The 17568-nt window shown below is 45.2% G+C and overlaps 1 protein-coding gene across 1 annotated transcript in view; it reads right to left on the reverse strand.

The window, feature by feature from the left end:
• Positions 1-14619, reverse strand: part of LOC128885426 (serine/threonine-protein kinase 17B-like) — an 82256-nt gene extending 67637 nt beyond the window's left edge. The window contains exon 1 of the mRNA XM_054139475.1: positions 13693-14619. Coding sequence (XP_053995450.1) covers positions 13693-13826 — 134 coding nt within the window. The 5' untranslated portion in view covers positions 13827-14619. The remainder of the gene's footprint in view (positions 1-13692) is intronic.
• Positions 14620-17568: the final 2949 nt, after the last annotated feature.

Here is a 17568-nt window from a genome sequence, read left to right on the forward strand (position 1 = left end):
ACGGGCCGTGACTCTTGAGAAATAACGAGAAATTCCACCGATCGTTATTCACCTGCACCGTACTTAGACAGGCTGTTATCCGTGTCCGTTTCCGAAGGAACGAATACCGAAACGCGGACGTCGCGTTTTCTTTCGGTAGGGATAAAGACGCGCTACAGGTTCGTTCGTGATAGACAATCTGTGTTCATATACATACGATATACTTCTGCTACCGGTTCGTCCGTGTCATCCAAATTTCGAGTGACGTGTGTTGTAGTTCTGCCGCCACTTCCCGTGGTTTCCTGTAGTTCATCCACGAGTGAACCCCTTAGTGGACCGCCATTGCTCTGTTGCAAGTTCATTCATGGCAGAGAACCCCTCCTGCTGGTGCACTGCAATTTTACAGTGGCTTCTTTTAGTTTATTCCGTTCTTTCCTTTTCGATTGGTCCATAACCTCGCAGTGGCTTTCCAATGAAGTTGGATGTCCACAGCATCCAACTTTCCTACAAGTCCACTGCAAGCTCATCTATTACAGACAATCCTCTACTGTTTTCTGATAGTCTGCTATAGTTCTTTCCTTTTCGATTGGTCCATGATATCCAACCTCCCAATGGCTTTCCAATGGAGTTGGATGTCCACAACATCCAACTTTCCTATAAATCCACTGCAAGTTCATCTACCGCAGACAACCCTCTGCTGTAAATTTCTTTACGATGAACATCCTCCTGCTAGTTTACTGTACTTTCACTGCAAGTTCGTCCACGTCTGACAACGTCGTAGCTTCTACAATCCTTTACAGGTTCGCGCATGACACTTACACTTTTACCACCTGCCATGCATCGTAACGACGCATGTACGAAGAGGTTTACATGAGATTTGCTCGCACCGATCGACTGTTTGCCTCGCGAAAAAGACCAACGAGAAAGATAATCTAGCAAACCTCTGGGTACACCTCCGATAATCCTCCACGCGTACGGACAACTTAACAAAGATATCGTGGCCTGTCTATCGGAGAAAGAAATCCAATCGCGCGGTTTCTAAACTCGCCATGGCGAAAGACCGAGAGATCTCGATCTCGTTCTGGATCCCTGCGTCCAGCCGCGACAGCGGATTCGCGCGATCTCGATCGCCGGACGACGTTATCGGCGTAGAAAAATCGCCTAGGATCGCGACGTCCGATCAGGGACGGGAAAATCAGCGAATCTCGATCGAACGAGAAACGTCGCGGCGGAATGATCTATGGATCGAGATCGATCACGACCGGAGAGCTCGGTATCGAAGGTGGAGATATTACGACACCGATTCTAGAGGGAAGTGGGCTCGATAGAGAAGGGCGACTGAAACGCTCGCGATTGCGATGATCTATGGGTCACGATCTGTTGGTGCCGAGACACTTTTACCCTGGATCGTTCCGCGGCGTGATGTTGACTCGAGTCGATTTTTGTGAATCTTCCACACAGAGCATTGAGAAATACCAGACTGGTATGAACGGAATGTCCTCGACTGGAAACTTTGTGTACATCGATTTCTTTAGTCTCAAGAATCGAATTCTATAAATCCAGACCGGTTTCACGATGATTTCGTAAGTTTCGACCGGTAGATTTTGCTGAATCTTATTTTCATCTGTCGCTTGTTTTCCCGAATGCTTCCAGGTTTGGCCTTCGAAAATCGGATCACGCATTCCTACGTGCCCGGTTCGACACCTACGCGCGAGCCCGTTTTTCTGCTTTCCTCTCCGGGCTGCGAGCTCCCAGCGTAGCACACTTTTGCCAGCAGCTCCATCGTACCGACTATTCGCTTCTCTTCTGCTCCTTTCCGCCGTTTCAGCAACGTTTATCTCGATCGGAACGAACCGTGGTTTTTCGTTTACATTTCGAAGCGTCTCGCAACGAGACATCGTAAACAACATAATGAAGCGAAACTCGATGAAATCTCGACGGCAATTTCTCGTCAAGCAGTTTCTCGGCGAATATCAATTCGAAAAAAGGCGATCGGTCGACCGATCGTCGCTGTCCACTATAGGCTTTTTGTCGACGATCGTTTCTAGGATAGCCACTCGAAGAAAGAGCTCGATGTCGACGCAGATCGGAATTCGCTAAATTCTCATCTATATGGAAATTTCGAATAGAAGCTAAACGACCGTTCGTTACTGTTCAAATGAAAATTATAACGCCTTGTTATTTATTTATTTATTTATGGGAGAATCGTCTAGTGGACAAAAGCAGTACATATAATTAGAAAATTAAGACAATAAACAATCAAAAGATTTCATTTATATCATTGACACGTATCAAGGTGATATACTTAAACTTATTTCATTTCTTTCTTCCAGATGTGGCTTTGGCCAACATCGTGATTAACAGCTGGTGCTGTGTAGAAAATCGGCTTGTAGACACTGACGGTTTAATTATTTTTCAATACTCTTTGACAATCCACTTCATACAAATTCCTGTTCAACACAATTTTACAGTGACTTCCTTTGGTTCTGTTTATTCTGTTTTTTCCTTTAAGATTGATCCATGACATCCAACCTCTCAGTGGCTTTCCAATGGAGCTGGATGTCCACAGCATCCAACTTTCCTGTAGATTTCATACACCTTCTGAATAGTATTAATTTTCTACGCTTCGCTAAAAATTCCTAATGCGTGCTCCATTTTTTTTTTGCGTCGTCTTCAACCTCATCCGGAATCCAACAAGGATCCCGAACAAATCGCAGCGTGTCGTAATTCGCATTTTACGTCTGTTATTCGAATATAATGTTGGTCGTTTATGCGCGAAACGCAACGAGCAACGGAAAGAGAAAGAGAGAGCCCGTAGTTTGTTCGTTAAGACCCTATACGCGACGACCTCGTTACTACAACGCGGTCGGTCCCCTTCGGTTTCCGTTCGGTTAACCGTAAATTACAACCGCGACCGGTGTATAACGAGCATAATAGCGACGGTAGCCGGGTGAAGGTCGGCCAAGTCGAGCGATGCGACGATACGATACGAATCGAATCGAATCGAATCGCCGTTTCGTTTCTTTCCAGTTTAAAAAGAAAGACACGATTCGAAGAACTCGTCTTGAAATCGAACGTTCGATACGAAAAATCGATACCGTGGCGGTCTTATATCGAGGGATACCGATCGAAGATAACCGGCCTCGTCCTTATGCGCCGGCGTCGAAAGATGAAACCGTGATCGAGGGTAACGATATGCAGATTCGATCACCCTAAGAGCCGCGACGCGTTTCTTACACAATCGTCTTAGGAGCGCGAACGTCCTGTTTAAGTTTCCCGTTGAAAGGAAACGCCGTCGACTTTTCTTCGCGACGATCGCTTGATCGTTTGGATTCGGTTATAGTTCCAAACGGCGCGATAGCTACTTGCTCCGTTATGTGAAAATTCTTTTATCTGAATACTCACCCGACTAATTCACATAACAGACCATTCGCTATGATGTGGTGGCATCTACTGTCCTTATCACTAGAGGGACGAACGCCGCGAATCTTCTTACAAGCGTTCGGTTCTGTCTAACATCCGTATATAAGTTACTCCCGACCGATCTCTAAACATCCCGGCGTCTAAGGCACGCTAGGTACCCACAGCTACCACAGTGATTACATTTAACAATCGTGCATAACGATAATCAATGAAATATTACCGAATAGTTCCATAGAGGCACGATGAGCATTTCATTAAACTCTTAACTCCACAGTTGCTCGTGAATCAATAATGAAAAACACGTGTGAGAACCTCATTCTTTCGTGTATTTCTCAAGACATATCGTTGAAAGAAAAGAAACGGCGGCGAGTATAGGAGTACAGTTGGCCAACTTCCCTCGCAAGCGTCCACCATCCCTTCCCACTTGCCGACTCGTTGCGATAGCCGAGGCTCCGCGTGCAATAATCGAGGTTCTACCGTACGCTTCGGATACCCCTCGAGCCTCGTCGCGTTATCCGTTCACTCTACCTGGCCGGGTCCAGAAATCGTTGGAAAGTAAGTTGGTCTAGCCAACCCACCTCGAGGCGTCCTACTTCGCCAGCCATATCGTCGATCGGTTGCGGTTCCGCGTATCCATTGTGGCGTGCATTGGAAAGGGAATAACCTTGCCCGCATTTTCTAACGTGTCGCAACGATGCCCACCCCTGTGTCTCGATTCACGCACCTATGAACCGCTCCGGCGAACGGAGTCGGTATCCTTAAGCGTGTAAGCAGATATACCGATCTCGTTTTCCCAGAGTAAAGGGATTAATCGTATCCAGACTTCTCTCATTACGTGCGATCGAAATAGGTAGCCGAGAGATTCAGGCTAGGCTAAACAGCCGGGTCGCGATGAGTCACAGAGCAATTTCAAGCACTCGAGTCGCCTAATCGATTCCTCTACCGTCGAGCTCGGCTAACCCCCGATAAAGGGGATGCAATTAGCCGAACAGTCGTCGCGTTTGTTAAAAACGAGATATCCTCCGTAATTACGGATCGTTGATCGCTATCTTGATAATTAATTTACTAGATTCGCGTGGCATAGCTCAATGTTTCATTTGCATAATCGACGGCGGTATATAGTTTGATAACGAATGATATTTCTGTGACTTGTGGCACCATGTAACCGTGATTACTCGGACGTTTTTAATTTCTCTCACTCGGGCACGTGCGAATGATTGCAACCCCGAGATTGATCGTTCGTTTTCATCCACGGACAATCGTAAGAAGTATTTGTTAAAAAATCGATTAGAATAGAAATAAAATGAGAAAGTGAGAAGATATTTCTTTATTCGTCAATTTAACGAAAAGATTGACTCGAGAAAACGTTTTCGAACGATTACACGCGAAGAGCACAGGGAGTGGTGAAAGCAAATAAATTAACATATCGACTGGGCTAGTTTTTACTCGACCCCGCAAGGTGGCTGGTACCCGAAGAAACGCGGTAACGGCATGAAGACATTTATTCCTGGCCGGCGGCCTCATCTTCGCAACCTACTGTTCCATCGTTTTCAAGGCAATCCATCGATTCGTAGAACGCGTCGTTTATTCCGAGGTCTTTTTCCCGCGTATCGTCGATCTGCCTTCGCAAGGCGTTTCTTTTCCACGACGAACGCGCGAGACGTAGTGAGATCTCAATCGTCGGACGAGGTCCCTTTCGTCGAGACCAGGTAAAAAGAGGCTCGCGTTCGGAGCGACGCTAGGTATCCGAACCGGTGCTAAGTAAACCGCTCGATCGTCCCTCGATCGAGCCTCGAGAAAAAGCCGATCACCCACGCCTCTCCAAGAATTCCAACAGCGAATTCGTGCCATGTTCTCCGCACGAGACGCGTAGAAATTCCTGGGGCCAAATAAGGCCTATAACCTCCTCGTAATGCAGCTTTCGTTCCCCACGCGAGGCGGATAGGAGTTCCTTGGCCAAATAAGGCCTTTAACCTCCTAGCTTTCGGGGACCACCTGAACGAATCATTTTCGGTTCCTATCAAAACCAAAGCTAAGAAACTGAAGTAACTTTCCCGTCGCTGTCCGATTCGTCAAGGACTTGCAACCCTGTTCAATTTTACTCCCGAACGTTTCGAAATATGTCTTAGGTTAATAACAAAGTCATTGGCGCATTCTTGAAGATTCCGCGTTCAACTTCAATTTTACGCGTTGCAAGAACGTTTGTTATCGGAGTTTTCGGACGGGTGAACCTATAATGAGCAACACCAAGGGGATTTCACCCGTAATTCGTGCTGGTCGCCCAACCACGATCGACGTAGCTGGTATGGTGTCGCTTTACCTTTGGGGTTGCCCTCTCTTTTTCTCCGTCCCAGATTCGATACATGCCGGTACATGGCTGTGTACACCAGGGCCAGCTGCGCGGCCCTTGTAACGTAATGCGGGCCGGTCGATCGGGAACGTTCGAGCTTCTTGGGGCCTGGTCTTTTAGTTTGGGTCGGTGGGTCAGCATTGGACAGCGTGCGTGTCAAAATTGCACGAGCACACTTTTACTGATACCAGTTATTGGTATAAGCATTAGTATAAATAATTTATCAAGTTCCCAAGAACGTATGTGCAACTATGCCCAACAAATGCTAGAATGTATTTTTATTACAAAATATTGTTACAGAGACGAATGGAGCCACTGTATCTTAGCAATATCGATAGTAAAACGTAGTTAAATAATAAATGAGGTTCAGACGCTGTTACAACTAGCAGGTATGGAGAGCAAAGAAATATTTCACTATATTTATATCGCTCGAGTATGGAAACTCTGTGTAAAACGATAGAAAATCAAAATGGAAGAAAATTCAACTTGTACGATCTGAACTGATTACTCCTTAAAAAAAAAAAGAGTAAGAGACGTAGTTTAGAATTCAGATGTAATTTCGACAACTTTTGGAATGTCTGAGTGTATCAGAACTGTATATACGTGAAAACATTGTTCGTTTCGACTCGGTCATTAACCCTTTGACTGCGGGACGATTTTTGACATTTTAATAGACGTATAAGCGTGAATTTGAAAAAGATATCACCTTATAAGGAATATAACACAAAACTTTCTTTATACGTACAGTTTATTCATACGACTTTATTCATACTTTAGTTTTAAAGGGTTAATTGCCACCCGAGTTATTTGAATATCATTCGTATGTATCGCGTCGTTCCTGCCGCTAATTATAGTAGCCATTCACCGCGAAAGCGCTAACAAACGAAGAAGCAGAGTTCCCTGGGAGGAGGAAACGCTATCGCGGAAGGAAAGACGCGTTCGAAGTCCTTCTGAAACCTGCATCCTTCTGGTTGAAAGGGTGGCATTGTTATGCTAAGCGAAAAGACGCGCCGCGAAGGTATGGGAAGCGTATCCTGGAAGACAAGGAACATCCAGAAAGAGAGAGAAAAAGAGGGACTGGTGTCTACGAGCCGTTTGGCCCAATGGGAACAGCTGTTGCCTGTCTGTAGGCAGCTGCAACGTCGAGGCCGAAGAAGAATCTCGAAAGAATCGGCTCGTGACTGCCGTCCAAACGGAGATTTATCGAAAACGAAACAGTTTTGGCGAACGGAGATAGAAAACACTTCTTCTTCGTATTCCCAATCTGAAAACTATTATTGCGGAAAATAAATTTAATGAAAAATGGAGAAAGGAGTAATCCATCGGCGACGTTTTCTTCAATTAGTTCGGTAGTGCGATCTTCAGAAGTCGACGTTAAAGTAGGCCAGTTTCGCTTTGGTCGTTTTACTGCGGAGTGATTGTAAGATTGAAGAAGTATGCAAAGAGTAAGTGGACTATTTGTACCACTTTGTTTGACAAAGCGAATCCTCTCCGCTGAAACTTTCTGGCTATGGCCGAGATAAGAAGACGGACGGACTTGCTTCTTCGGATTTCTTCGTGGTTATTAAACACGACAAGTGTATCTTTCGATTACAGTTTCCAGGTAACGAAACAATATCAAGATACCGTCGAATAATTTGAATGAAATGTTCGAGGAAGGCCAACGTGCGACTCCGTTAAAATAAACTCGAGACGTTGCACGCTTTTTGTATTTAATAAACAGAAAGGAATGTCAAGAAATATCTCCTCCTCTTATCTCGACCATCGTCGGAAGAATAAGGAAGGTTTGCTCGTATCGTCGAACAGAGTTGAAGAAATATTTCATCTGTTTACTGAAGTTACTCACGATTCCTTACAAAGACTTTAGAGAAACCCAACAGTGGTCTGTTTGTAAGACTTGTTCATTTGTTTGCAAGATTTTTCAGTAGAGCGTTGGAATGCTGCGGAAGCTAAGCATGACAGATTCTGTTGTTCAGTTTGTTCACTACTCTTCAGAATTTCTCAGTTTGTCTTAGTTTTTTACTGAGAATTTTGCTCACTCCTGTACAGAATTTCTCAGTTTGTTTTAGTTTTATTCTATCGCGTTTTGTCTAGTTTTGGTTAGTTGTGTTCAGTTATATTCAATTACGTTCAGTTATGTCTAATAACGTCCAGTTGTATTCAGTTACGTTCAGTTTTATTCAGTTTCCTCGTGTTTACATCAGATTTGGTCGGAATTCCTCAGTTTGTCTCGGTATTACCGAATTTCGTTCGATGTTGTTTACCTCTGCTCTATTTACATCGTCGTAATCAGTCCTCACTTTGTCATTCGATTCATCGAGTTCGCGGGCCGCGTATCCTGGAAACACGAGATCGTCGGCGTCCAAGCGCGTACACGTTCGTCGCGTCCAGGATTTTCGAGACTCCTGTTGTAAAAAGTGAAACGTCGCGCGTGCGTGTCGTGACTTCGTTGCGCGTGTTTTCAGAACACGGCGTCCTTAACCGTTTCGAACAAAGGCCACGGAACACGGGCAAACCGGATACGTGCGATCTTTTTGCGAGTAGATCCACTAACTGCGATCTGCGCCCTGGGATCTCGTTTTCCCCCCACGACGGAAGGTCATCGGCGACCGGATCGCGAGGCAGCAAGTAGGCAGCCAGGCTGTCGCGCTAATTGCAGGTGCCGTTACCGTTACTTTCCAGATGGCATGCCCGTTTCTGTCGCGTTCCCTCGTCCGCTCCAATCGGAAAGCGTTCTCCGCGAACGTAACGAGAGATTCCGCCGATCGAGTTTTCTTTCGCTGATCGAAACCGCGCGTTGGCGACCGGCGCGTTCGCCAAATCCCGATCCGAGTTTGTTCCAACGAACAGAGTTCAACAAACGGAGCCTAATATCTCACAGCATAGAAATTTCGAGAAAGATAAACAATTTTCGGAATGTCTGGAACGTGGGTTATCTGACAGATTTTATTGCAAGATCCTCATCAAGCACGCGAAAAGGTATCTTAACTCTATATGAAAATTTATATATTTATTATTTTCATAGATACAGTACTCTTCTCTGTCATTCATCATAGATCGCTATCGACATTAGTTCATACCTACTTTTGTATTATGAGATAACGCGAATTCCCGCGAACAACTGATAAAGACTTAAAATACCGATGATATTATAGAACCAACAAACTCTTACAATCTTAATTAATTAAATGACTCACGTTGAATGAAGAAGCCTACAACGTCTACGCCATACTGTTGAGAAGCCCGAGAACATTGTTTCTCTTCACATAATTAACTCTTATCGATACTATATATAGAAATTTGCTCTATCTACTTTCAAGAGTTCGTTTAATCATCATGGTTGAAACATCTACAAGAAACAATTAAAAATTCAAGCTCGAAGACAATTTCACCAGGATTATCTCTATAAACAACAAGTATTTCCCTATTTTGTCTAGGTAAATCGTTTATCGGCGCATTCATAGTCGAACAAGGGTACGTTGCACCTGATCTGACAATATCAAGGGTTTAAATATCGAGTGGCAAGTGCATAGCGGACGATCTCCGCATACTCAGTCCGGCCGCAAGCTATTTTCAACCCACGCTAAACTCTCTCGCTCTCTCGCTCTCCTCAGCTTTACCGATCCCCCTACCAGTCTCCGCGTATTCTAAGACGCGACCCGATACCATAAAAAGCACCTGTCCCGCTACTCCAAAATTTCCGAGTATCGTTACGCCGATCGAATTTGCCTCTCGACCACCGCGTAACGACGGCTGTCTTGAAACCGCGTTCCGACATACTAGTGCAGTTATTTGCTACGTAATCGCGGCTGCATTTACATTAGCACCACATATTGCCACCTGTCGATTCGCGCGACATAATAACACGAAAATCCGTTAAACCGCCTCGAGGATCCGCTACCAGGTTTATTATCCGCACGGTTTCATCGTTTCGAATTACGCGCGAAATTCAGCGATATTGAAATGAAAAGTGTCGGATCGAGTCCGCTGTCCGATCGAACGTGATACTTGTTTATATTCGTACACGTTTCGGTTTTGTTTTTTCGAGTCTGTTTTTCAAAATACTCGTTGATGACAATAAGGCATGAATTTAAAAATATTTAAATGCGGTGGATGTGCCCAGCCTTATTCCTATGCTGCTACCTATTTACATAAACATTACGATGCATTCGATTATTTCAAAATTTCTGTACCCGCGTGTTGCGTGTTTATTAGTATAAAGGAAAAGAAAGAAATTTTAGTTTCAAGTTCGGCGCGCATTGTTAGCGGCGCTGCTGCGTAGCTTGGCGCGCGCCGTTTTTGTTTCAATTTGCGAACGTTCGTTATACGGAAAAATACGTTGTAAGCAAGCGGTCGTGTGATATATCTTCTACAATAAACTATCCTTTTTGCAAAATCACGATAATATTGATATTTAATATTAGAAAAGCCAAAGAATAATAATATTTGTCTTATCCAGATGCTGCTAGCAATATTCGAGCGGTACGATACACGTTATTGTTTAACGAATTCTCCAGCCGTGCTTCGCGTATCGATAATTAGCCGAATTTCGAGAGTCGCGCGTGAGTAATACCGTTTCGAGTATCCGACGGGTAACGCTGGATGGCGAGAAACGAGTAGGCACGAACGAATCATTAATAACCGTATCCTGACTCATCGCGAGGGTCGGTGGAAGGAAAGGAAGAGCGAATAGTAATACGCGGTCTTGACCTTCGCGCTGATCTACGTCAAACTACGAGATCGTGTTATCGATCCGGATGGAAGGAACGTAAACGTTCTCTTTGTTCGAAATGGGTCGGTCAGTCTCGGGGGAGAAAAAACGGTCTCGTTCATCGAAGGTGGAGAAACGTGTTGCAGCCGTGCGAGCTGCCAGGCAAAAGTAAATCGACGTTAAATGCCAACACCGTGACGAATACGAGCAACGTCGAGGAGTCAGAGAGAAGGCAAATGTTGTAGGCAATAAAGCCGCTAGCATATGCGGCTCGAGCAGAGTATCGATAGCGGGCGCGGAATCGCTTAATTGGTGAGAACGAAACGGCGCGGGTTTCCTCGACTTTATTTACATTCGCGAATAACGCCCCGTAGATACAGCCATAATATTTATGCCGAGACCCCTTTCTCGAGGACGTTTATGGCGTCGGTCTGACGATTCGTGGCTCTCGGCACTCCAACGGCTCCGATTCCAGTTCCCACTTATCTTTCCCACTATGGACGGGACACGATTCCGTGAGCAGGAAAATGGATAAATTCTTATCTAGGTGAAAAATTAGTGGTAGTCAAAATGACAACTATTTCGAGCTTTAAAGAGACTATTAGAGGCGACGAGGATATGTGCTTTCTCAAGTCGTAACGTTCGTGGTATTGGAAAAGTGACTTCAGTGTTTCGGAGCACAAAGAGAACGTAACTGTACGCAGTTGCTTACATTGAAAAAGTTATGTGATTTAACAACCAAAAAATACGAGATTCTAAAGTATTAAAACGGACCGTTGATTTTGTTAGTTCCCGTTTAAATAGCTTGAAATTTAATTTCATATAGAAGAAGTGACTGTTGTATCAGACCGATCGCAAGCGGCGCAACCGATTTGAAATTAGTGTTGCAAACCGGTTGCGCTCTTTATTTTACCTACTCCAGTATCTTTGTTTTACCTAGATCCACGGTCGCATGCAACTAGTTTCAAAGTGGTTTGAAACTGATCAGTTGCGCCCGTGTTGCGAACGGCCTTATACGCAAATTCCCTTATCCAGCTATACTTTTGTCTCCAAATTACCGCGAACGTGAGAAGCTCTACCGTACAAAAAATGATATTGGGTTGTCCGGAAAGTTCGTGCATATTTTTAAGAAAAATTCAAAGGCATATTTGAATTTTCATGTATATTGAATATATATTTATTGAATATATATGTACCGTTTTGTTCCAACAAACTTTCCACCTCTTAAGAAATGTACACATTTTATTTGTTTTCAGCCATTCCGATATATTCAGACCTGTATCGCCTACTAAAAATCGCCACGGACTTTTCAGGCAACCAAATATTTTCTCTACCAAAAAGTCCCTTAATCAGACACCCATATCTTCCAATTAATTCGGACGATCGAGGCTCGCCAGTACGAAGAATCACGTTTTAGAAAACCGGACGCTCCGATCAACCCTATTCGCCATGCACTGATAATGCTAGGTAAACGAAAAATTTGAGGATTATTAGATCGACGATAACGTCGAATCGCTGCAAGCGAGATGATTAATATTAGAAGCGAATTAACTGTGTCGCGTGACCACCGTGCGACCCGATTCGAGGATTTCTCTTCGGCGGTTTCTTACGATCGACGAGTCATTCGGGACACGCACCGTCTTCGCGGATGGTCCTCGACCTTGCGCGGTTTCGGAGGAACGTTTTTGAGCCGTTCACGGTTTTGAACGCGCTTACACGAACGAACACACCGGTCCTCCCCGCTACGCCGACAAGAAGAAACGGAATTCTCGACGAGGATGAAGCGAGAGGAAGAGACGCCAATAGACCGAGGTCGTAAAAGAGTATCGGCGCGCGAAGTCTCGACCTCGATCTCTCGCAGTAGGGGCACTTTCTTTCTTCGGGAGGGTCCAGGGCCGCGGAGTTAAGGGTGCCCCAGGCCTTAACCCAAACGATCTCTATTCGAGAGCGGACCCTTTTTTTTTTTTTTTTGTTTCCGCGCTCTAACTCGATTTCCAACCATTTTTACGCTTCATCTGCGCCGCAGTCGCAGGCTTCGTTCGAGTAACTCGGTAGTCACAGAAGCGAAAACGCCGTGAAACGAACACGAAAAAAAAAAAGCTGGCAACGTTGGTCGTACAACTTTCTCGGTATCGGCTTCGAAGGATGTAAATATTTTCGTTTTGGACAGCCGAGATTTCTAGCCGAGTAGAATACGGTGGGATCGCGTCGTGAAACCGTTTCGTCGGTTGAACCCAGCTTCGTTACGCGTGCTATTTTCTTCGATAATGACTACTTCGTACGCGTAATGCAGCGGAATTTAAACGATAAAAGCCTTAAAGGAATTGAAAATAATATATGGCAGCGTCAGTATTTATCCGCGTTATCGTACAATGTTTACAAATATTTACTGCCATCGGTGTGCCATGTCAAATTTTATGATCCTTCGATAAACCACTCCTGATACCAAACAAACTACGTACAATCCGCAAGCGAAAAGAATGCATTTGCATCATTCTCTTAAACACTTGCAGAATGTGTCTAGATATACCAAATAAACTTTTGCTCGTGTTGCGAATCGATAAAAGATGACGCAATGGATATATTGGACAAAGTAATTCTTTTATATACACTAGTTCTTGTGTTTTTCCATACGTGCTCCAAAATTTTCGTTCGGCATATCGACTCCTTGCGGAGGCATATTTTGGAGCAGATGAATGCTGCATGCTAAAGTTACGCTACGGTACTCGAATAGTGTTATTTAGTGTTATTTTTAGGTCTCGTATTCATTATACTATACAGTGACAATACTTTTTGTAAATTTAAAATAAATCGAATGGTTCAAGGAGCAGTATACTACTTTTAGCAAGGCTCTTTATTTCTCTTATTCGCGAAGGACCAGATTTAACCCAGTCTTTTAGGTCTATCTAAGGTTTCCCAAGTGTTCTGTTGCTACAAAGATTAGTATACACCTGTACTTTCGGGGCAGGTATCTTACTCGTTATGTATGCGTGATTAATTTTAGTTCGCGTAAGTTGAAGGGCAAGTTTCAATTAACGAGCGTTAATTAGCAGAGCACGAAGCGCGCAGTGAATCGGCGACCTCGCGAGGTCGCAGGAGGAACGCGGTACAATCGCGAGTCGGAAGCATTGAAGACGGCGGAGTAACCTCGTTACACAAAGAGACGGGGAGATAGGATGTCGCGTCGAGGCTAGACGAGACGAAAAGAAGACGAGACGCCTGGGCTTACCGTGCGAAAGGTTGTTCCTCGACCTCGTACAGCTCTTCGAGGGTCTGTTTCGAGAGAAGCCTCTCCAGTCTCTGGGGCGTGGGAGCGAGATGCCCTGGGATGCTGGTAGTCTCGAACAGGCTGTCCGCCGTCATGGCCGCTGCCGGTTCGACGATGCGTCAACTGGACGAAAAGGACCGAATGGTGGCCGAAAAGATAATCCCAAATTTCCGTCGGGGTCGTACGGTGACGCGTGACGACCGCGATGGAGCAGGTCGAACCGCACAGGTTCGGAGTACGGAGTCACACAAGACGGCTACCGATTTTCACTTGGTGCGATCACAGCCAGCTCTCGAATTTTTATCGTGTTTAAAGAGAAATATCCGTGGCACACGAGAACGACCGGTAGAAAGGGGGTAAGAAAGAAAGAAAAAAAAAAAAAAGGGAAGGTGTTTTCTCCTGCTCCGGTCACTGCGTTTAAACACGGCCTGTGGATTTTACTCGCGTCGACAACGTAACGGCGAACGTATCACCACGTCACTGTCGCGGCGGGTAACGGCACGCATCTCCGTAAACGAAAATCCTCCTTGCGTCTCACACTGCGGCGTCGATGGCACGAGTCTCCTCGGAGTGCACGCACCGTTCGCGGATACGAGGCACGCGCTTCTATCGTGCGAGCCTTATCACGCGCGACCACTCCTCGCGACGGTTCACCAACAATTGAACCTTCCGCGGCTGGAGCCCGCGATCCCCACTCTCACGCCGTTCAAGCGCCTTCGCTATCTCCGCATTGGTGGGGAAAGTGCATCCCCTCTCTCTCTCTCGAGTAACCGGCGACGGTGCACCGGACCGACACGATGTGCAACGAAATCAACCGAGCCGACTCGGCGGCTTCACGGGAAAACGCGAAACAGAGATGCAACAACCAACTTCCTCTACGCGCTAAGTTTTTCGCCATTTCGCTTTTACACGGTTTTCTGAATGATAGATTTAAATAAAAAAATGTGAATTCTTTGAAAGAAAAATTTATGTTGCGCGCTTGTTTTTAACGTCCGCGACGCGTCGGTTAAAGGTCTACTTACACGTGTATCCGTAACTTATCAGTTCCGTATATCCGTTCAGTTCCGTGATGTTCCATCAGAGTCAGTGATTCTGAATATTCTTCTGTTGTTTTTGAATGGGCATGTTCACACGCGTTCGACACCGTTCTGTGACGTTATTGATACGGTACGGATACGGAACTGACACGTCACGGATATGTGTAAATAGACCTTAAATGGAATTTGTCGAACGCACAGAAAGAAGTAATAACAGTTGATTGCGATCTTAAGCGCGTTAACTTTAGAAAGAAAGCTTCCACCGAAACCGCGCGTTTTCCAAATCTTCCCGCGCTCCTTAAAACCCGCGGCCATTTTAGAAGATCGTAAAACATCGGTTAACGAGCGAGCGCGTTTGAAATCGTGGCGGTAAATCGACTAGCTTACGATCGCTCGAAGTAAAACGGAACTTACCTTGGGCTAGGGAACAAACGCGGAGAGCCAGAAGGCTTGTAAAGCGTGCCAGGATCTTGTCAACCACCGTACATGATTATGGCGACCGAGCATGAATAATTGAATGCATAATTTATCGATTTCGCGGCGAAAGAGCAGCAGCGAGCCGGCAGGAGAAAGAGAGGGGCCGACGGTCGTAGCCTATAGAGCGCGCGCCTCTGCATTATAGATCTCCTAATAAGTCGGTGCAGCTTCCAATGCCGAGATAAATCAGCTAATCTCGATAAGGATAACCGTTGTCTCGGCACGGTAACTATGACGTAGTTATCCCCGTTTTGTAGCGCGAGTCGAGACGCGCCGCGGCGGAATTGGAAACCGAACAGGCCGAAGTAATGATTCGCAGCTTCTTCGGGATGCTGGCAAGATGAAACAAGCGCTCGTGCTCCGAATAGTATACATCGGAATAGGTGGAATTCTCGTTTAACTAATATGGCTAATGAAAGATAAACACTCTCAGTTACTCATTGATGGAAAATTTCACACGGATTCAAATGTTCGATCTTCAAATTGACCTGGAGGTCACTCAAACACCATCATCTAGATCAGTACACGTTGGTCCTGTTCATCGCATATTAAAAATATAGATCCCGGCAAACTTTGATTTATCTTTGATTCAAGGTTATCATAGAAACGGAGATCATCAAAACACTATCAGACGAGATCTTTTGGAGGCGACCAAGCTTTCCGTTCTCCAAAAACCCCTTAGAATGGGGGAACGAATTTTCAAACATAAAATAATTCATATCCAGCGGTTAACACGTTAAAAATTTATCGATACTCACGATCCAAGCTTCATTTCTAACTAAATCCGAAACCGAATTGTCGCGCATGTCCTGCACGCTCCGGCAGCGGTGGCGCGCAAAAGGTTACCGATTTGAAATGGCGCTGTTTCGGAGCGTGGTCACGATCCGTCTATCTAATTCTATCTATCTAATTCATCGACGTGCAATTTAGCGCAAGTAATTTGGCAAGTAATTTGGCAAGTAATTTGGCAAGTAATTTGGCAAGTAATTTTTAGCGCGCACGATCCCAAGCGTGCCGTGGGACAACGAACGCGTTCGAAATCGGTTTCCACGGAAGTTGTCCACTCGCCACTTCCATACCATTTCCTATCGATTCTCGCGTCTTCCCTATCCTCGAGGACTGGTTTCGGCTCCCTGCGGCTCCTTTTTGTAAACAGATGTCGATCGTTCGAACCGAGGGGCCCAGCTTCCCTCGAAAGAATCGAGCATGAGGTCGCGACGCGAAGGGGACCCTGGTAACTTTCCCTCCTACGCACACAAGGCGACAAAGAGAGGCAAGGAGAGGAGAGAAGAAGGCACTGGCATGCGAGAGAGCCTTTCTAATCCGTCCAACGAGTTGATGTTTTCGTATCAGCTAGTAGATGGTAACGGAGAGCTGCTGCCTACCAGAAGGGGCAAGGACGGCCGAGGCCGACCGAGCCCAGCAACACGGCAGGAAGTCAACCTGGAGGAAGAAAGAAAGGAAGCCGATCGACGAGCCAACGCTGACAACTGCCTGATCAACGTTCCTCTGCCTTCTACTTCTATGCGCGACGCAACGCGCGATCATGCGTTGACGCAAGACCAATCATTTTACGCCAGTGAATCGCGACAATAAACGGACATAGAGGTGCGCTTTAACCTGTGGATAAGGCTCGACCTGTTGGCCCTCGATTCCTGTGCGACGGTAGACTCGTGGCAACCAAAGGCTCGAAAATATGTAACGTTACGAGACAAAAGTTTGTCTTATCTACAAACGATTTATCATTTCTAGATATTAATCCTTTGGTTGCCACGAGCCGATCTTCGCACAGGGTTAATTTTAAGGGCTGAGTGTTAACGAAAACGAATCTCGATAGAGTTCGTACATTTTTCCGGGAATATAAAAATTGGTAACGTGATAAATGATGGATTCTATAATTTCCGATAATCTCGAGACAAAATTTTATTTCTAGCACGCATTTCCATGTGAATCATTGACGGGCTGTTATTGTACACTCGCAAGAAAAAGATTTCGTTTAAGAATTATTTTATTAGGTCTACCGAAAAGTTCTGTCCATTTTTAGAATAAAACAAAATAATACATTTTTCGTACCTTGAATAAATTTGATTTGATAATAGAATTTTTATCATTATTTGTGACATCTTGCCAGCGCGATTGCAATTTGTATATCATTTTTAACGAATACGCCCAATATTTCTTGAAACTTGTTGCAACCGGAACAAGACAGAACTTTCCCGTAGACCTCATATACAGGGTGTCCCAAAACTCGGGGAGGAGCCGGAAATGGGGGGTAGCTGAGACGATTCTGAACAACAATTTCCTTTGCAAAAATGTCGGATGG

Source organism: Hylaeus anthracinus, unplaced genomic scaffold (assembly GCF_026225885.1).
Source record: "Hylaeus anthracinus isolate JK02 unplaced genomic scaffold, UHH_iyHylAnth1.0_haploid 0, whole genome shotgun sequence".
Taxonomy (NCBI): Eukaryota; Metazoa; Arthropoda; class Insecta; order Hymenoptera; family Colletidae; genus Hylaeus; species Hylaeus anthracinus.